This window comes from Pagrus major, chromosome 4 (assembly GCF_040436345.1).
Source record: "Pagrus major chromosome 4, Pma_NU_1.0".
NCBI lineage: Eukaryota > Metazoa > Chordata > Actinopteri > Spariformes > Sparidae > Pagrus > Pagrus major.
The window spans coordinates 2085684-2108099 of NC_133218.1; the positions used below are offsets into that span (position 1 = coordinate 2085684).

At 39.6% G+C, this 22416-nt stretch overlaps 1 protein-coding gene across 1 annotated transcript; it reads right to left on the reverse strand.

Moving 5' to 3' along the window:
* Positions 1-168: 168 nt before the first annotated feature.
* On the reverse strand, positions 169-19510 carry LOC140994640 (mitochondrial carrier homolog 2-like). Its single transcript, XM_073464373.1, has 13 exons — positions 19409-19510; positions 18106-18190; positions 11560-11666; positions 10413-10439; positions 8417-8473; positions 7235-7292; positions 7014-7065; positions 6863-6922; positions 5741-5834; positions 2903-2950; positions 2743-2810; positions 2582-2657; positions 169-1018 (listed from the first exon to the last, which is right to left on the reverse strand). The coding sequence occupies exons 1-13, from the start codon at positions 19493-19495 to the stop codon at positions 932-934; spliced, it is 906 nt and encodes a 301-aa protein (XP_073320474.1). The 5' UTR covers positions 19496-19510; the 3' UTR covers positions 169-931.
* Positions 19511-22416: the final 2906 nt, after the last annotated feature.

Consider the following 22416-nt stretch of genomic DNA (forward strand, 5'->3'; position numbering starts at 1 on the left):
CATCAAACTTGCCATCAGTGCCAGCCAGTCATTGAACTCTGAGCTGCTCTTAGATGCCATACTTTGCTTTTGTGCAGGATCCTTTTTCCTAGGTGCATGTACCATCAACATGTACTTTTCAAATTATAAACCAAGCCCCTTAATAAGAAAGACAAGGTAAAAAAAAACAAAAAAAAAACAAAGCAGTTTTTATTTGGGTCAGTCAGAATGAGTTGATACAAGCACTTGCCTGTTCAGTGCCAAGGGATTTTGGTCAGCTCAGGCTTTTCACCATGCCTCAGTTCATCTAAACATGCCCCTGATTAACCACCATCTCTAACTCTATTCTTTCCATTTGATTAGCATTACATGCCCACCAGGCAGTGAGCTTTACAATAATTAACACATCAAGACAATACCACATGACAAGAGGTCCCACTTGATCATTAACATGTGTATTATAAGACATTACCACATGCAGACTGAAGTGCTGTTTTCAGCAAACAAATTCCATCACATGGATGAAGGACAGTAACTGTCAACAAATAATCTATGTATGTATTTGTTAAAAAGCATGGGGGCAGGGGGCTTTCTCATTGGTCTGTCATAACATTTTTCAGACAGTTTGTTTGACAGCACATCCTCCCATCAATTTTTGTACATGTGGGTTTTAAAAAGAAGCAATGCATTTATACTCCATCTTATATTGGCTCTTGATCCTGTAGTTTCATTCTGTAAATTTCTGTTAATAAATCAAAACCTGCTAGAAATCAACTGGAAACTAATGCGCTTTTATTTCACGTGATGGCAGGTTAAGAGAAAAAGAAATAAACTTAGTAAACAAGTGAATACAAAAAAGATTAAGTGCCAACTGTCCAACCCCCAGATCAGGCAATGTTGATTCTTTCTGTTTTATTACCACAACTTTGTTCAGCTCAGTTCTCTTGAGGCTTTAAAAAAATCTCTTCTCCTCAATTGCGTACATCTTTCCTGCTGGAAGCTTCCGGAAAAATAAACTGTTGCCTCTGCTCATGTTGCCCTGAAATGAAGAGAGGAGAGAAGTGTTTAGTAGTTGCTGGTGTTGCAGTATACATGTAACCAAAAGGCCAACTCTTTTTTGTCCATTTGAATTTTGACACAACTAATATGACACCCAGTGGTTGTATGTCTCCACAACTCATGTTGCAGTTTACATCCATGTCCAGACTCATAATATATGTAGTGAAGATTTTAAAGTAATTTAATATAAAAAGGTATTAAGTGTATCTGGGTGCTAAATGGATGCATCAGTGTATTGACATGTATAATTCTAGTGAGAAACATGCAGTCCTCACTTGGAGACTTTTATACTGTCATGTTGGTCTATGTGCAACATCTACTGCACATCTGTCAGCCCTGGAAGAGGGACCCCTCCTCTAGGGTTGAGTATGTTTCCAGTTTTGCCAGTCCGATCCAGTGTACAAGCTTAAATCAGTCTGATTTTTTTTCAGTGAACCAACTGAGCCAGCATTTATCCGGTGTAGGGGGAGAGAGCTGGCAAAATGCGGCTCGTTAGCAGGAGCCCTGGGATAGCCAAAAAAAGCAGCCCTTTTTATTTATTTTTTTTTTTTTTTACATTTGCAGGGATTTATTGTGGAAAACTCATATGCACTTGAAATGTAGCTACTGCCATCCTTTCTCAAGTTGCACTGAGCAGTCTTGGTGGAACGGTTGGTGTGAGATTTATGCAGATAATGTGTCACAGTTGTCCTGAGTTGTGGTGCATTTATAATGAGCACTGGTTACAGTGTCGGCGGAGGAGCCCCATTCATCGCCTCGAGCCCAGCATACTCCAGAAGATGTACAGGTAAAGTTTTAATAGGTAGGATCTGAGGAGTTTGTTCTCATACGGCTGGACAGTTTATAATTGTGGTCGGTTGACCCTACTCCTGGTGTGGGGGAAGCTGGGCTGGAGATGAAGCCGTTTGACTCGGTCGAGTGGTCTCCTGGTTCAAAGGTAGATGCCCAGATAAAGCTCAGGATAGCCTGTTGCTCTACAGCAGGAGAGGAGGGAGGAACAAGAGTTTCAGCTCCGGAGGGAGTTGGAACTTAGGCAATTGGAGGTGGAGGCAGAGACTGCCATTAAGATGCACCAGCTGATGCTGCGAAAGGCTATGGTCTGTTCTCCTGTCGGTGCCCGGTCTTCTGAAAACACTTTCGACGTAATTAGAAATAGTTCTCTGGTTCCCCCGTTTCTTGTGTGGATTAATAGAATTAAAAAACATTAAAAACATTTTTAATAACTACCAAGATGCCCAAAGTTGGCACGAAAGTTAACCAGCACTATGGTAGTAATTTATTAAATAGATGACAGAAATGAGAGGTTCTGTTTTTATCTCCTGGTCTTGTTTGATGAGCCTAAATTTAAACGGTAAAAGGAATAAATATATATTAAGAAATTAATTATGTGAACTGTCAATGTTTACATGTTGTGATCCATGTGATGGTGACTGATTACAAAACAGTGCACAGTAGCGCACCCTCTGCATCCTACAAACGCAGTGCTTTACATGACATCTGCATTTCTCCAGTGTCTGTGGCACAGGTGTTTGGATGTACTTACCTCTTTGCTTAGATGCCTCCAGCAGTCCACCCAGGTGGGATATACTGATGCATAGGGTGGCAGGCCTCCAGCAAGCCTGTGGAGACAGTGTAAGTATGACTGCTTGATTTTACTCTTGGAGGAGGATTCACAACAGCAAATAATCTGCCAAGTCAACTCACCCGCAGTTATTGACGGCCATGAGGTTCGACACCAAAACAAAAGGGTACGTGAGCATACTGGCAAAGAACTGGAAGAAAAAAGCAGAGGAGGAACATGAGGACTACAAGCTAAGGACAGACTGGTGTGCTGCTGTTGTAGACGGCCATGTTTGTCACTCACCCCCGTCACAGCCTGAGAGCAGTTCTTGATTTCTCCTGTGTGACTCATCTGGACACAAGAACAGATGAATAGTGTTAATTCTATATTTTAGCTTGAACTGAAGACGGCTAAACACAAGCCCTCAACCCTCAACGCACTTTTACATTATTTTTTGGTGCACCGTGACTTTTTGTCGCAATTGTCTCAAGCTGCTGGTGCTCTTTTCTGCACATATCAAGTTCTCAAGGAGATTCTTAATGGTCTTTGATAAACTGCATTACCATGCGGCACTACATAACAATTACGTTTACGTACTCACCTGCCTACACTTCTCCATCGGGCTGACTGTTGCTTTGTTTGTGTGACACACTACAAGTAGAGACAGTGTCCAAGGATGCACAGGCCAACAGTCAGACTGGCTAGCAGTAGCACACTACAAGTAGTAGTGTGGGAAAATCCTGGCGTTCCTGATGTCCATTCTAACACTCAAGTGGGCAGCTCTGAGAGCCGCTTGTAGCGCTGAGAGTATATGAATATGGACTTTAAGCAGTGATGGTTGAAGGAAAGGCTACAGCGTTCGAGAAATAAAGCTCCACACTGCACATGCGCAATTCTATCGCAACACTTCTTGACGTTGTAGAACAGTCTACTACGGGAGGACGCCTGGTGTGCCGTACTCAGGAGTATGTCAAAAAGTGTTTTAAGGTAGTGTTACAGCCCTAGTGTTGTGGGCGTGTTTGTGTTGTATTTTTGTGTTGTGTTTCCACTCAGGTGTCGCCCTCATTCCCCCCCTCCTCCTTGCCCGTGTGTGGGGGTCCACACCTGATCCTACTTGCCACTTCGGCCGGGTAATATAAAGTGCTGCTGGTGCCAGTGGGCTGGGCAGCTGTGGTTTTCAGGAGCCAGAGTGACTGAGCCACAGACTGCACATTTTCTTTTGGAGACAAATCTATCTTTGTTGACCAGTGTTACTTTTTTGTAAATAAACTCTTTTCTAGTTTAACAACCACATCATGTTTCTTTTCCCTCCTTTATGCTCGATTTTATTTTACTATGTTACTCCCCTCATCCCCTGGCCTTACAGGGACGTAACATATTTGGGGACTCATCCGGGATCGTAAAAGGAGCCAGAGAAACTGTTGGTGGAAGTTGTCCATCTGCGGTAGCTACCGTGGTAAGTACTGATTGTCCGGTTAGCCAGTGTCTAGCCGTTGCTACCTTGTGTGAGAGACTGCTTCTCAGGTAAGATAGGCGAGTGTCCAGCTGGGTTGTTAATCAGCCTTTCCTTTGGGCACTCTTTTGTTATTTGGCCTTTTTTGTTTTCGGAGTAATCCTGGGCAGGGATAAAGTTCCCCGTCGGAGGCAGGCGTTTCAGGGCCTCGGCCTCGAGCCCAGCATACTCCAGAAGATTGTCCTCCCAAGGAGCCAAAAACCAAGCTACCTGCACCTGCAGACCCCTTGCCGCTGATGCAAAAAGCTCTGGTCAGCACCCAGAAAGGTGACCCATCCTTAGCAAAGTCTTTTACTGCAGCGAAGAATAACACTGGCGAGTGTGATGGGAAGCAATAATTTTTTGTTGACAAGGGTGTGGGTAGTACAGTGTACCAAATAGGCGTTCCTCTTGAGTGTCCTTGAGCATGTACTGGAGCTAGCGCATGAACACTTGTGGTCTGGTCATTTGGGTGTTACCAAAACATATAATCGCATCCTCAGACATTTCTTTTAGCCAGGTATGAAGGCAGAGGTAGCGTGTTATTGTACAACTTGCCGCACCTGTCAGATTGTGGGAAAGCCGAACCAGGTTGTGCCTCCAACCCCTCTGCACTCCATTCCAGCTTTTGGTGAGCCACATGTAATTGTTGACTGAGTCGGGTAATGAATTCATGTTGATGTGTGTTGCCACTCATTTTCCTGAGGCCATTTCTTTAAGAAGAATCACGGCCCCAGCTATTACCAGGGATTTGACCAAGTTCTTTACTACTTTTGGTTTGCCTAAAGTAGTACAGACTGACCAAGGGACTAACTTCCTCTCCAACCTGTTCAAGCAGACCTTGCAATCATTAAGTGTTTCACTCTCTGTTTCGTTGGCTTGTGTGGGTTTCCTGAGTGATGATGGTTTGGAGGAGCACAGTGATGCTGAGCAGTCTGGTAGAGAACCGTGTGAGTTTTAGTTTGTATCAAGCAGCAAGAAAGTTGGAGCAGGGCGTGCATCAAATGCCACCATTCCGTGTTGCCCTACATGACATTCACGTGCTGAAACAGCCCTACCATTTTATCTATTCATTTCTTATCATAATTAACACATTAGTCATTGCGCGCACACACACACACACACACACACACACACACACACACACACACACACACACACACACACACACACACACACACACACACACACACACACACACACACACACACACACACACACACACACACACACACACACACTAATGATCTGCCTCATCCTGGTTGTTTACAATTATTTTTAATCCATCAATGAGGATAAACAATCACTAGAAAGACCAGCATGCCAGTAGCATATCAACATAGCAGCTTCGTCTTTCGGCAAACTAATCAGCGGGTGTTCAGAACACGTCACACACACGGACCATGGAGTGACACTCCCAAACCGCCGCACCAACCTGTGCTGTTTTGCCGCAACATTGGATTTGATGGAAATGCAGCCTAAGGCTGCAATATAACAAAACGTGAAAAAAGTGAAGGGGTCTGAATACTGTCTGAATGCACTGTGAATGTTTACTGACTGGTGTATTTCAGGCAAATTTTTAAACCAAACCTCTATTAAACAATACAGAACCTTTAATTGGACTGATAGGTATGATACACTTGGCTTACCGAGTCATCTATGGCGTATGTATTGATGAGGTGAGCCAGCAGGTTACAGATCCACAGAGACAAGACGTCTCCAAGCAGGCGAGGGATCAAACCACTAAAAAGAAACAAATACATTTCTGATTACAACATCTTTAATATGAAGAAAAGAATCAGCATACTGGGTATAAAAAAAAAAAAAACAAACAAAAAAAAACACTGCAAGACAACAGACATAGCACATGCCATTTACGAACGATGCCATTACAAGTCAGAAAGCACAATTAACGTGGCAGGCCATCACACTAGGCAATCTGCCAACTTCTTGCTCTCACTCCAACAGTAAGGAAAAGTTTAAATGCTATTCCCTTAAAAAGGCGCTCTGTGGAACTTCTGTGTGGTACTGGAAGCCGGTCGTTAGTTTATGTTGGCGGACTCCATTTCTAAACTAATGTTAGCTACTGTTGTTTGTTGTGTTGCTTTTGTTTTGTTCACTGAAAATCTGACCCGACTCCTTCACGAAGAACTCCACAGTCCAGTAGCATTAAACAACTTCAACAAATCCTCCACAAGCTTGTGTAGGCAACGAACGGAGGCAGGGAAGGACTCGCATATGGCAATTAAAAAGGTAATAAAATGCCATAGTCTTAAACTAATAATGGTGACAAGCAGAAAAAAAAATTGTTTTGTCTGTGAACCTTGACAGTTATTATTGAGCCAAATGTTATACTTTTGTTAAATGTTTTTGTTGTTAAGCCATGTTCACAATTACTTGTGTGTCTTTTGTTGTCACAGCCAAAAGCAGAAAAAAAGGGGTGGCATCTTCTTCTGTCACTGATTGTGATAAATGATCATATGATACTGTCTCAAATCAGTCGCAAGCCCCTGAATTAAATCTAATTGAAATCATATTGTTGCAGACCTTTTGTCCCATTATCATGACAAAACCCACTAAAGTTGAAAGTGCATTGGACAAAAATCTGGTAATATGTGTCATTTTATGGCAAAGTTTGATTTTTGTTAAGCATTTATGTAGTTATGAAGGCAGCACTTCATCCTGCTGGAAATATGAGTTGTTTGTCCCTATGGGTGTGTGGTTTTGTGAATTGTTATGTGTGTGAGAAAAAGATAAGGAGTCAAACTTACGCAAAGAAGCCCAGTATGCCTTCTTCTCTGTAGACTGTGATGATGGAGTCAAACACCCCACTGAGAACAGAAGAAAATATATTTTTTAAGTTTTAATCATTTTCATGGCTCTACTCAGTAAAGTTTAAATCTAAAACATGAAAAAATGTACCTGTATTTTGTTTCTCTCCCAATAAACTGGACCATACATCGCAATGTAATCACTGAAAAACAAGTTGAGGAAGATATCCAAACTAAAAATTGAATTGCATCACAACTGAGACCACTTCAAAGCTATAAGACAATCTCTGAAAGTATCACATGCATAATGTTTTGGTAGGTCAGTTAAGGCTATCTGAAAGATTCAAACTGTTGCAGACATTCCTGACATACCATGAAAGGGATGTGTGACAATGGTGGCACAGGAACGAGCTATCATCTCCTTGGTTGTCTGCGGAAAAGGTAGAAAACAAGCAAATGAGATGTAGGTAAAAAACATCACACGAGGTGTAGATGCCAATACATATACATGTGTATGCAACAGAATGCATTTTTATTTCACAAAGATTAACTCACAAAATTAAAGAAGCTAATTTTATTCCCTTTTTTTTTTTTAATTGGGAAGGGAAGGAGTCAGAAAGTATACATAAGGTGTAAGTGTTTGGTGAGGATGAGGAAACCGCAGAGCAGCTTCCCAAGACCAAAAGTCTTGTCTATTGTTTCCCCAACTGCTGGAAAAGTGAACAGGGTTAGCCCTAAAGTAAGGGAAGACAACTCCCCTTTGCTTCCCAACTACAGTCAGGAATTTCAGCAAGAAAAGTTAACACGTGCAGACATCACTGAAAAAAAAGAAAGAAAAGCCCATTCATTTTCATTTTGTGGGAAAACGAGATGGATTCTAATCCAAACAGTACATCTTCCTTATGCACTCTCCTAAACACTCTCCTGGCTGATTATTTGATTGGATATCTCCCACCTTTCTATTGTTTCCTGGAACCATCATCAGTTAATCGCTGCTTTTCTTTTTGAAGCTGTGGAGAGGGTCTCTGATTGGTTGAGGTGACAGGAAGGGCAGAACTTTCATGCTGCAGTATATATTTGTTGCAAGTATCAGACAGACAGAATAACAGGTAGGTTTATAAAATCAATGATGATTTTGAAACATTTCTCTTTCTTTCAGAAACTGATTGAAACTTAATCAAACAGGGCAGCTTTTTTGGAGTCTGAAATTATTTAACAAAGTCCAGTCAACTGGAGGAAAGGTGACTGTTGAACAGAGCTGTTGTTGATCCGTCGTAAAGCCTAAATATAAAAATATTACGAACCTTGAGATGTGAAAGTTGTTGGGGGACTTGTTTGAGCTACATTATATTCAGATAGGCAGCTGAGGGGTTAAAACCTTTTTAAAAACACTATGGGTTGAAAATGCATTTAAAAGGTAAAATCAAAGGATAAATAATGTGATGAAGTGTTGTGTTATAAAAGTTACAGGCACTTCAAACAGACGGCCCGAGTTTGCTCTTGTTTGGTGTGTTGCTTTCTAGCCATATCTCATAACTTGTACATGTGTCTTACCTCGTTGACAACGTGCTGTAGGGAGCCCTCCACAGCCTTCTGCTGACCGCCCACTACCTGGTTAACAGCAACAAACCTCAACATCATACATCTTTACAGATTCTTCTGGCCATTTAATGCCAAAACATCCCCCAAAACAAGGGGAGAGAGAGTTGGGGGATGACATGTAGCAAGGGCAAGGACAAGGTCCATGGCCAGACACTGCAGTTCAAGTCCGGTGCCATAATCCCTAGGCCACCAGAGGAAATGGGGATCATCTATCTTGTGTCCATTTTAGGGTTAAAACCCCAGGCACTGTTGAGTTTGTGCTAGTTTATAATTATCATTATCTGACAGTTGTGCCGTGGCTCAAATTGCCGTGAGATGGAACAAGCTAGAAAATGGAACTGGGAATTATGTGCAAATGCTTCCCAAGAAAATATGACCACAATCAGCTAGATAGTGGAGCTATAATAAATGCCCAAAAGGGCATATTTGAAAAGGCCACGCCCCCTCTCATATCTCATACCCAAATCAATTTGCTCTAAAAAGAAGCCATAAAGGCCCACCATGATGGATTTTTCCCCATTTGTATAATGTTGAAAAACCAGTCATGTGACTCTACTTTTTGATTTTGATCATATACATTGCAAGATATCCTCATCCCATATCCTAACTTTACAAATACTGAACTGGTGCTTGTTTTCAGTTTGAGTAAATGCTACACATGTTTGACCAAGCAGTAACATTCAGCACTCTAGCCTTAACCCTGATACCTGATAACTTTAGGAAGTGTAATGTGTTGTTGATGAAATTCCTAAAAGGCAGTTAGAAAAGAACATTGGACAGGCCAATCAGTCACACGAAAGCAGGTTTGAACTTTACACATAGTAACTCCAGCCACCAACAACACAAACATTTTCAGGATCGAAACGTAACACTCACAAAAATTCAAGTAATGTGACTACTGCTAATAGCATACACACTATTCTTTCACAACAAACCCATGAGACTGAGTCACCAGTTTTGTGCAAGTTCAGTTCACCTTTATAGTTCAAAATTTGGAACTTGGAACGAAGTTCACATTTCCAAAAAATTAATTTAGTACCCTTTTGTAATGAGCTGCTCCAAGCTTTTTGACACCAATGGGATTTTTTTTCTTCAAGTAACATCTTGTCACCCAACCTCATTGTCTGGGGATGTTGTATATGACATACTAAATATATCTGAAAAGCTGCCATTATTTATTTGTTGTCCAGAAGGATAGTATTGTGCCAATGAGGCCTCTAGTGTGATTGTATCCCTTTGAGCAGCTTTGTAATCCAGCCTTGAACTGCTGTGTCTTTTTGGAGACTTGGTAAAATAAATCCCTATTTGATAAATCCAACACTGTATGTCTTCTGTGATTATTTATCAATTTTCCAAGTTTAAAACATCTATTGTTGTTGTAGCAATTTCCATGATGCCTTAGGTTGAGTCTGTCAACCAATCAGAGGCTGTGTTTCTGACAGAGAGCGTCCATTAAAGCTATACAATATCGCCCACTTCTGGATTTGTGATGAACTGTAATAAACTTGATTGGCCTGCTTTGATTACCCAATATTAAACACTATGACCCTTTTCCATTTTAAAGCCTGAGAGAGGGGACATGGATTAGACATAGGGATGGAAGAGAACAGGTCAACTCAGGGAGGAACAGATGAGGAGTGAGCAGAGAGGAGGCAAGTCAAGGACTTCCCATATCAAAGGGTCGTGGAAATGTTCACCAAACACTTCACAATAACAGACAAAAATCAAGTTGATGAGGTAAAACATTAAATACAGTATATTGTTTTCAATTTAACATATGTTAAAAAGGATAAGCAAATGATCACATTCTGTTTTATTTATGTCTTAGTCAACTTTTTTTGGCATTGGGGTTGTATTTACCGTTTTTGAAAATAACAATTGAACTGTGTCAATGTACATAACATCTAATTTATAAAAGTTTAAACAATAAATCAGAAAGAAAGCTTACCTGAGCTGTGCCTTGTTCCTGACATTTCTGTAAGACAGCAGAGGTTAACATTATACAACTGTAGTAACAATAACATATATTGAATGAATATCAACACTTTCACATACAAGAGAAGGAAATTAAATATTTAACAAGATCTGTGGCACTCAGTTTTTTATGCAAGACCAAATAACTTGTAGATGTGACAGAACTACATTAATACTACACAGAACCAAAATTTGTGTAGCTTCAAACTGAATCTCTTCAATTTCTCTCGTCCTGATATCACTTTCAAACATCTACAGGATTCATGTTTAGTGACTGCTGGTGACCAACATTTCCTGTAATGCTGCTTCATAAAAAAAGCTTTTAAATGACTAAATAAAAGGGTTAATATTGTGAAGAAGTTCTAGGAATTGAAATGTGTTTGTAAATGCATTAGCATTTACTTTGTTAGCGGTGATTGTTCGATAGTAATGCAGGGATTGAGACAAGCACGTCATTGGTTTAAATCACACCTTCAAGCAGGTAGCCCAGTTGTGATGGAAATGCTGAGCCAAGTCAAACTGAGTAGAGTACATTTATCAGTGAGTCCAGCTTCTTATGCCATAAAATAGCAACGCCTCCTGGAATTCTACCTCTATTCCCATCCCAAGGTCAGTTGTAGACTCCCCAGCCCCAAGAAAATTATCATTAGAAGAGTTCCGTTTCTCCCAAGTTTTGCTTTGCTAAAAATGTCTCTTGCATACATATTATTTCACAGTTCTCCAAAAGGCTGTCAACAACCATGTGGCAAGCTTTATCCCCTGCACTCTGGCCCATATGCAGGCCTCGACAGTTGTTTAACGCCACCTGAATGGACATTTGGTGACATTAATGAGTGTCCATAGCACCAACAGGCACACTCATTATCATGATAGGGCCAGACAAATACACCTTCTGGCCAGAGGTCCGGATTGTACATTTCACCGAAGGAGCTGAATGTACTGCATGCAGTGTACATTTTTTGACAGATAACCTGACAGTTTTTCTTTAAGATGCCCAGGTAAAGTTTCAGCATCTAGGTCTGTTGAAAACTTAAAACTTATAATCATTACATCCTCACTTTTATCTGAAGAACAAGCTGAAGGTATAATGGTAATGGTGGACTGGATCTATTCAGACCTACCTGCACAACTTTGCTGTGTACAACGGTGCCAATGGTGCCAGCACAAAGCCTTGGACCAAGCCCTTTGAAGAGACCCACTTTTCCATCAATCTTGATGATGTGTTTTGCTGAAACATTCACACAAAACAAAGCAGGACACATTATAAATGGAATTTTAAAACAAAGCTATATGATGTAGATGTAAAATAGATGGAAACCCCAATCCTGTAATTTGAAAAAAATCAGATCCCACAATCAGATCATCACATTTAAGTCAAGCTACAGTCATAGTTACATTAAGCCATTTAATTGGACTACTGCCATTTTCCCAGTATACAAGTACCGGGGTGAATCGATTTATTGATGGAAGTCTGTCTGACTCTATCATGGTAGGTGGTCTGTGTATCTGTTATTTTATTCTCAGCTATATCAATGAAACAACTATTACCTATGACCAAAATACATTCATCAGCATTTGAGAAAGAAGTACAGGTTTGAGATTAATAGCAGTGGACTTTGAGACGATCACGCCTCAGGAAGGAGAGATCCAGGATTGGAACCATACTAATCCAGTTTGGATTTGAGGCTGCTCCTGGCTAATGTCTGGTTGCAGAAAAAATTAAATGGACAAATTGGACTCAGGCTGACCAAGCAATGGGAAATCAGAGACTGTTGTATCACATCTTTACAGAGAACCGTCTCCACCACAACATCCTAGAACAAGCTGTTGCACTTGACAGGTGGAACGCGTTCCAAGCTGACAGAGTGCAGGACTCCACTGAGATGAGGAGAGGTGGACTGGATGCACAGTGTTTACTTGATGTCGAACTTTTAATATCAAGATGCCGCCAATATTATCATCAACATCTTGTTGCTGCTGCTTCCATTCATCCCGACACATAATCAGAAAATGCACTACTATTAGGTATATAAAATTGTGGTCAAAAGTTTACAGCCAAAGTTTACAGTTGTAAAGAACGTGTATATCATGTCTTGAGTGCCAATGTTTTCAACACCTCTCATTTTCCTGTAATGGAATGAGTGGAACGCATACTATGAAAAAAAACATTCATGGAGTTTGGTTCAATAAACTTCATGAATTAAACTTCTTCTGACTGATTCTGATTGATAACAGCTAGTCTTTTCTCGGCCCATCTTAATAGGTTTTGTTTGATACACCCATTAGACTCAGCCACAAACACTACAATGGGAAAGTATAAGGCGCTCAGCATAGCACAATATTGATTTGAACAAGTCAGGAAAGTCACTCGCAGCCATTTAAATGCACTTACAGGTCCCAAGATCAACTGTGCAAACAATTATTTGTAGCTATAAAGTGCATGACACAGTTGTGTCACTGCCACAATCAGGGACACAAACTATCACCTGCTGCTGAGAGAAAACTGGTCAGGATGGTCAACCTAAAATCAGACTTGAACCCCATCGAGAACATGTGGACTATGCTGAAGAAACACGTTTGTGCCACAAAACTCACACATTTTTTTAAACTTCACTGATTCTGTCAACAGGAGTGGTTAAAAATTCTGCCACAGCACTACCAGAAGCTTGTGGATGGCTATCCAAAGCAACTAATTGAGGTGAAAATGGCCAAAGGACATTTAACCAAATATCAGAATTACTGTATATATATTTTTGATCAGCAGATTTGGTCACATTTTCAGAAGACCTGTAATAAATTCATTATTGAACCAAACTTCATGAATGTTTTTGTGACAAAGTAGTATGTGTTCCACTTATTCCATCACAGAAAATGAAAGTTGTAGAAAATATTGGAACTGAAGTCTGCCATGGTATACATGTTCTTTACAAGTGTGTGTAAACTTTTGACCATGACTGTATGTATATAAATAACTATGTATGCCATATGTTGGAGTATGGCATAAGGAGTTACAAGCTTTCATTTCATTTTGCAACCTTGTGTTGTATAATGACAGATAAATCAAACTGAACCTTGAACTATCAGATAGCACCGAAGGTTATTGATGATCTCCTGAGAGATTTGAAAAAGTAGAGGTGGAGGCTTCAGCTCTGACAAAGATCACATTTTCCTTCATTTTCACAGCCTTAGAAAAAAGCAAAACACTTCTTTCCTGGGCTGTACTAGTGCTTTTGCACAATTAGCCCAGTAAAATACTATGTGCTAAGAACTTACATTACTGGCCACCATAGTCTGGTTCATGCAGTTTTGCTCATTTTTAAACGCGTTTTCCAACATATCACAAGCCCACTGTATTCAGGGTATTTTAGAACACTATTAAAATGAACTCCTAGAGCCTTGAAACTAGAGCCCGACCAATATATTGCTTATCAGCCGATGTTGGCCTATCTCATATATATATATATATATACATATATATATATATATATACACATACATACATATACACATACATATATATATACACATACATACATATACACATACATACATATACACACACACATACATACACACACACACACACATACATACACACATACATACACACACACACACACACACACACACACACACACACACATACATATATATATATATATGTATTTGGCATATTCATATGTTGTCTAATATGAGCTGATATTTTTTGATGCAATTTATAATTTCCCAGTGAAATTTACTGTTTCAGTACCCTGTCATTTTAGACATTAAAGTTTATTGTTAAACTGTAAAATATCCAGCTTCCATTACATGTCTTTGTCACAAATGTTTGACAACCATTTGACAGATTGCGCAAATAATGTGTGTATATCTGCCAATATATCAATATCGAAAGTTTTTGCTCCCCGGTATCAGTATCCGCATCGACCGGGCTCCACTTGAAACACTGCTGAACATAGCAAATGCATCATAATGAAACACACATCAGCAATGTTTTTTTTGTTTTTTTGTAGAACAACACAACAGCACATAAACGTACCATTCCTCTAAATCCAAACTCAGATGTGCACTCTAATTGTATGATCAGGGCCGGAAGATTCATATACTAGTTATCAACCAAAGAGCAGTTAGTGTAAATAACTTGTTTTCAGAAGAAAATATCACGCAGCAAAGATGACGATGAGGAGCCAGGGCTCCAGACTGCGACCAAATGGTCGCATTTTGCGACCAAAATTTGAGACAGCGCAACTAAATTTTACATTTAGTTGTTCCGAGCGCGGAAGGAGAAGGTGTCACTTTCAGCGAACAATGGTGAAACGAACTCTTGACGCTTATTTTCTCCCCGATAAGCCTAGTAGTGTGCCAGAGTCAAATCCTAACTTAGTGGATGAGTCCGAGTCTGAAGACACAAGTGTGGCGAAAAAGGGCAGATAATACCGTCTTCGTGAAGGATGGCTGCGCGAATTTGACTGGTTAAGGTATTTCAGAGACGAATTCCATGAACTGCAAATTTTGCAGTTGAAACCTGCAACATGCGGGGAACACGAAATTTGCAGGGAATGCTGGCACTACACAGTTAAAACATAACACATTGGTCAAACACAGTGCTAGTCTAAGGCATAAAATATGCCGTGACCTGAACTCCAATGAAAATGCAACTCCCCTGTCAGTTGCATTTAGAAGGCAAGAGGCTGTTAATCAGTGCACTGAGGTGGCCGAATTAATATTTTTACGTTTAACACAGCCTTTTTCATTGCCAAGGAAGAACTACCCTTTTTTACCATTGTTTAGGCCTACTTGTTCTGTAGTGGCATTAAAGTTATTGACCAGTGCCCCAAATGTTTACATACATTTAAAGTATTTGCTAAGTTGTGGTCTGTGAAAGGATAGGAAGGTTACTGAGCACATACTTTGTTTAAATTTCTGAACGTAGCTTTGCATTTATGATTTCTGAATGTATGTTCGTTAATATTGAACTGTAATGACAGTAATGGTACTGTCTGTATACCTTATTTCTCTTATGTTGCTTCTTCAAAAGTTCACAATAAAATGTGACAGAATTTAAAACAAGGCATTGTCATTTCTGCATTTGTTATCAAAGTATTTATCAGTAATACAGTACAAATAAGAGGAAATGTGAATATTTGTTTTGCATGTTGAAATTTTGTGATTGTGCTCCTAAAATTTTCAGTTAGGGGCCACTGTGCTCCTAGTAAAAAAGGTAAGTCTGGAGCCCTGGGAGCTCTGATGAAAAGACTATTACTGTTCCTTCAGAACCACTGTTGTTTGAGCCAGAGTATAGGAGGAAATAGTGCTGAAAAGAGCAGGAGTCAGACATCCCACTATCAGGACTCTCAGTTAAGCTATCAAAGTTGTGCATTACTCTTGATGTTCACACTAGAGGTGTGAATCTTCACTGGCCTCACGATTCGATTACGATTCAGCTGTCAACGATTCAAATGTAAAACTATTCTCGATGCATTGTGAATGTGTATGGCTTCCTCAACAATCTATATTACTGAACATGCCTACTTTTACATCATTTAAATTCCCCTTTTATTCAGACAGTCCTTCCAACAGTCAGACTACAACAGTCTACAAAATAAAAGCTGTATCTTTTCAAAACATAAACATTACAAAAACTAAACATGTATCCATCTGCAGTGCCTTAGACGTTTGTTGTAATCTACAACAATATTGTTTTCACAAAGCAGCTTTAAGATAAGGCATTTATTGACTCTGCTGCACGCACCTCTCAGAGTTGGATGGCAAAGTTGACAGTGTTTCCTCAGATCTTGGCTGATTAGCTGGGCTTGCTGTAACAGTTATTATTTATGACTGCAGACATTAGCTTCAGGTGAAAATGGCTAACGTGATTATTAACCGTTGTGAGGCAGAAGGCACGCTCAGCGTGGGTCTCATTCGGTTCGTGCTTCCCAGCAAGTTCTAAAATCTGACATGTGCCCTGAGATGTCTGTTTTAAAAGATACACCGCAAGTTTTTTTTTTTTTTTTTTAAATCATGCGCAGATGATCTCTGCCTCCCTCTAACATACCTCCTACATAAGAAACGTTAGCCTAACCATCCGCCCACAATTCAAAGCATGGGAGCAACTTAACTTTAATGTCCAGCTGAGGCCGGACAATCAACAATCAACATAAACTGCAGACTCTGATTATGCTCTGTCTCTGCATCGATGCAGAATCTCCCACGTTCGCATCGCGATGCATCTTATAATCAAGAAATTTCCACACCTCTAGTTGACGCTATAAGATTTTCGCACAGATTTTTTTAGAGATCGCCATCAAAACGCCCCAAATCAAAGGCAGGTCAATGCTGGCTCTGACGAGCAACAAACAGCATGTGTGAACTGTTCAAAGAAGTGCTTGCAGAGTTAACATACATCTCCCTAAGATTCTTTTCTTTTTCTTCCTTGTTTTTTGCTGCAAATCAGCGCTCAAACAACTTAGACTGCTTGGACAGCATCATTCCTGTGTCATGTCTGACATGTGTGATCTTGGAATGCGTCACCCCCTGTCGCTTATCAGTCATGTAGTGTGGAAACCACAACAACTGTAAGACTTCAGATTACAAGACAGAAACAGCACAGCAATCTGATGACCTTAAAAGTCATGTAGTGTGGCCAAGGCATTAGTTACAATGGACTGGTCAGAAAAGGTGTGCGTAACAGAGCAGAGACTGTTCAATCATCTTTGAAAATGATGTATGAGCACTAAGGGTGTTCCATTCAGGATTTGCTGGAAGCAGAATTGGCTGATCACTGATCACCTATCAAAAGGACGTTTATTTACTTTGTCATCCATAGTTGTTGAGTAATAGAGGCACAGAAGAATCACCATTAAAATGTTGAGGAAATAAATAATTGTATTTATTTTATAGTGATTTTAAGAAATAGGTTTAAACTAAAATAAATTGCTATCTGTAAACTGTAACAAAAAAAACAAACAAAAAAACAGAATTAAGGGAAAGTAAATTGGACACAGAATTTAGAAACACAGAATTTGGGGGAAATGTCTCAGTCTTTGTACTGAGGTCTTTGTGCCCTGAAGCCACCACTCCACCACCTGGTCCCTGCTTGTACCTTTTTACTTTAATCGCTGACAGAAGATGTACACTGATGTAAAGTGTCTGTAACTCCAAACTCAAAGTACTTTCACCTCTAAACTGTACTCAGCTAAAGTACTTCAGCACATTTACAAATTGTAAACGTGTTGTGTTGTCACATTAAACTGCAGTTCACTGTTTAACACTTCATGTTCCTCTGAACAGAAATGCTCAAGTCCTGCTGTGGTCCAGCTCGCTGTAAGCTGTTAGCGCGTTCAGTATTTTTGTGGTTATGACTCGTGTGGGATAATTTTCCCAAAACCACAATAACTTGCAGCCTCTGGTATGATAGTTTAACATTTCCTATCTGACAACCCTGGATGTGCACCTTATTCCGTAAATGAGCTCGCAAATTTACAACTTGTTCTCATAACATTTCCACAGTACCACTACCACTCAAGCATATTGTAATGTTACATTATAGTAAAAGCCACAGTAACAGAGACATTTAAAGCACATCTCTTTCTGCCCTCTTCAGACCACTGTAACAAATATCACAGATTTAATTCTGAAAAGGACTTCATCTGGACAATAAGACTCACCATAAGCAAACAGTCCAGGAAGCTGGTAGACTTGTCTGCCAAACAGGTTCCTGCCCAGGGTTGGAGGGAGCGGCTCATGTCCTACCTAACAATACACACAACAATAATTAGGCAAAGTTATGACTAATATTCATTCTAACTGCTATCCAAAAGCACTTTCATTGTGCCACCACAGCAGAAACGGAGGCTTTCCCACACTTCCTGATTTCTTCTTGACCCGTTTTATCAACTTGTTGCCATATCCGTCTTAATGTTTTGTTCGCTTTGTCAGTTAAATTTATTTTAGTCTTTACACGATACAAACTTTTGTATGTGTGCTAATTAACCGACCTTTAAGATGTTGGCTAAATAATTAACTATAACGTTGACGTTAGCTAGTTAGCAACCGCTAGTATTAGCTTACAAGCTATGTTAGTGGGCAAAAGGGCACCAGTCAGTAAATAACAGGCTCACGAATACTGTGCTCGCGACGCAGTAATGTAAATAATTTGTCATTTGAAAGATACATTACGATAGTAAGCTAACAGTACCATCTGCTGTAAAACAAACTATAAAATAAAACAGCATGTTAGCGCCAAGAAAAGAAAACTGGTCCCTGACCTTTTACTGCTACACGGGTCAACAAGGCCACTGTGCTTTAATCTGACAGGAGTGGAAACTAGAAATCACCCTGTCATCTCAAGAAATAATGCTACAACATAGAGCGCAGCAACAGAGCTGCTCGGCTGACAGCTAAGCTACCTAGCTGTTCTGTAAAGCAGTTAAATGTAACGCAACCTACCTTATATGCCTTATCTTGTTAACGTTAGAAAACATAACTCGTGCATTTGTGAATACGTCTCAGGACGAATGTACATTCTGCCTACATCACATTTAACAAACAAACGACAAATTAATACAGTATGTATGTATGTATGTAGTACAATTGGTTCACACACTCGCTTCCGCCCACTACAGAGTATTTTGGAAACAGAAGGTCATGGGGACAACAGTCGGACCAGTTCTTTAGCTGATATTGTCGCCGGAGCGATTACTGCCATGTGTATTATATGCATGCTGAATTAAAGAGCCCATGACAGTGATTCGTGAAAGTGCTTAAGTCTTCTCTACACTGTACATTCATTTACTGATAAGCGAGGTAACATTAAACTGCGCTATTTTCAATGGACTTTGACAGTTTCGTCTTCAGGCTACTACCTACTTGAGTTCCACTGTCACGCTATACGGCTAACAAACCATGAGTAAAGCTGCTCCTGCACCAGCAGCATCTTCCCAGCCTCTATACAAACACTTCCCCTCTTACCTGGATCAGGACTTTAATGTACATCAGGGGGTGGGAGAGGACGGTCAGCCCTGATCCCAGCAACACTTGACCACACGTGTCCGCCATTTTTGGAGAGACAGGGGAGACAGGAAGTTGTTCTCATCGCTCTTGCGTCATGTAGCTCCCATATTTATTGTCATTATAACTGTACTGCCATCTAGGGTTTACAGTCGGCACGGGCTCTTTAGTTGACCTTGCTGAAAAAAAACCCATAAAAGTAAGTAATAGAAGAAAAACTCTAACAACGGCAGCTAAAAAAAATGACAAATTGATAATAAAAATAATAAGTTAGATTAATTTTCTAGAAAAAGAAAAGAAACACGTATAAGACAACAACAATGCAAAACATCATAGTTCATGTAATTTGTGTAAAATTTGGGAAAACTACTGAAAGTTACCAAAAATATTTATTCGGTTTGATTTGTGAATGTTTAACTTTTCATGAAGGTGCAAAAGTTTAATTGAATCTAATAAAAGGTCCCCAGTGTTAGGTTACGAAATCAGACAAAAAAACAGACATCTGATTATGTAATTTCTATAATTTCTATTTCTAAGTAGAGATATCTCTCTCTCCAGAAGTCAGCAGAGCAGTTCCCAAATGTTCCTCCCACTCCACATTGCCCTGTTTATGGCAGGTGATGTGTACCACGACAGCCAGTCCAAATTGCCTGCATAAGCGGGCAATGTGGACTTAAAGTAAATAATCAGCACAGATCACATCTGTGTATCACCTTGTAAATGTTTCTTCAACTTCAACTTCTTCAAATATTTGATTGAAAAAAGTCTGAAGGAAAATTGCATTAGACAGACCTTTTTTACTGTCAGTACTTAGTGTCTGCATGTATTATTATTTTTCTAAACAGAATGTATTTTATCTCTAATGGCGAGGCTTGGGACCATAGGAGAGGTGAAAGGAGAGGTCTGTGAGTGAATTCATTTAAGAGGTAAGTAAGTGTTTTTACAAGAAATATCTTTCCTAGATCCCATGTTATTGGTTGGTGGTATATTTAATAGTTGAAAATTCACATTGAAATTCAATACATGACTCCAAATAAACTGAATTTCTATTGAATAAAAGACATTGTTTTCAAGCATTGGTTTGATTTGCAGCTGCCTGCTCTGTCTGGTTGATGATCCAGCTTGTTACCCGCTGGCTACATCTCATACTGCTTGCCTTTTTATTCATGTTTTATTGGACATGCTTTCTTACATGTCATCCCAGATTTTATTTGTGGAAGGAAAGACGGGTTGGGAAGCTTACCCGGTCCTTCCTGCACTGACACACCTAAGAGAGCTGCCTTTGTTTGATGTTTGATATAAGAAAAATATGAAATGTGTTTAAAAGCATGACTTTAGTAATAGATATATGTATAAATAGATATATGTATTATACTTTGCATGTTTTGCAAAATGTGTGTTTTTTTAAGTACATTTTATCCCATCCCTCCTGTATTTAGGCCTTGTATTAGATTCCCTCATTGACACCTAGTGCAGACAAGACAAGATTCTTCTTCTTCAAGATTTTGATTTTAGAATAAAATGGTCTGGTTCCAGTTTAATATGAGTCTTATGCATTGCCTATTCCCTTATTATATTCATACTTTTTCACACTACATGCACACCAATACATTTTCATTTTAAAAGAGTTTTTATTTTTTTAAAGCGTCGTTGAGTCGTCTTAAAGCAACTCTATAAAACTAACCCTATAACTGCAAAACGGCCACTAGCATAGACAACAAAGTCAGCAACAACTGTAATTTGTTATCCATGTTGAATTAGCCACTGGTAGTCGAGTCGGCTAATGTAGCATGTTTTCTTTCAGAAAAGGGTCACATGATACAGGCATGACAAATCAGGGAAGGACATGTACTGACTTATCAGAATCAGAATCAATAATACTTTATTGATCCCCACGGGGAAATTGCTTATGTTACAGCTGCTCCCATTCAAAGTTCAGAATATGTAGAAAATAATAATAATAATAATAATAATAATAATAATAATAATATCTATATATAAACAAGAACAACAAAAACAAAACAAAAATACAAGAAATGTACACTTCACTAGAATAAATATACATATATACAGAGCAATAAATAATGCCAAAGTTGAAAACACATTTGCCATTGCACACTGTTTGTCTTAATTTGCAAATTAGAGAGAAACAAAGCGTCCAGAGACCTCCTATTGACTCAGTGTCTGACACTCAGAGCGAGGAGTTGAACAGTTTGATGGCCACAGGCAGGAATGATTTCCTGTGGCGCTCTGTGGTGCATCTTGGTGGGATCAGTCTAGTGCTGAATGTACTCCTGTGGCTGACCACCACGTCATGGAGTGGATGGGAGCCATTGTCAAAGATGACATGTAACTTGGACAGCATCCTCCTCTCTGACACCACCGTCAGAGAGTCACGCTCCACTCCCACAACATCACTGGCCTTGTGGATCAATCTGTTCAGTCTGTTTGCGTCCGATGTTGAATGACCTCAATAGTCTCAGAAAATAGAGACAACTCTGTCCCTTCCTGTAGAGGGCGTTAGTGTTCTTAACCCAGTCCAGTTTATTATCAATGTGGACCCCCAGATACTTATAATCCTCCACAATGTCCACACTGACCCCCTGGATGGAAACAGGGGTCAACGGCACCTTGGTCCTCCTCAGGTGCCACATATTATAGGACATTAATATATATATATATATATATATATATATATATATATATATATACATATATATACATATATATTATATTATAGGACCCAATTGGGAAACAAAAGTCATTTTTTCCAAAAGTCTCAGTTGTCAGGGTCGTAGTGTGGACACCATGTGTAAACACAGCAAAAGTTATTAGTGTGGATATAGCATAACTCAAGTTCCTCAAAGTTTTTGTGTTTTTGTAGTGTACTTGTTATCATACTAGAAAAGCAAATAGTTACTTGTTGTGAAAAAATAAATGATGGAAGGAATATTTTTTTGTTACCTTTG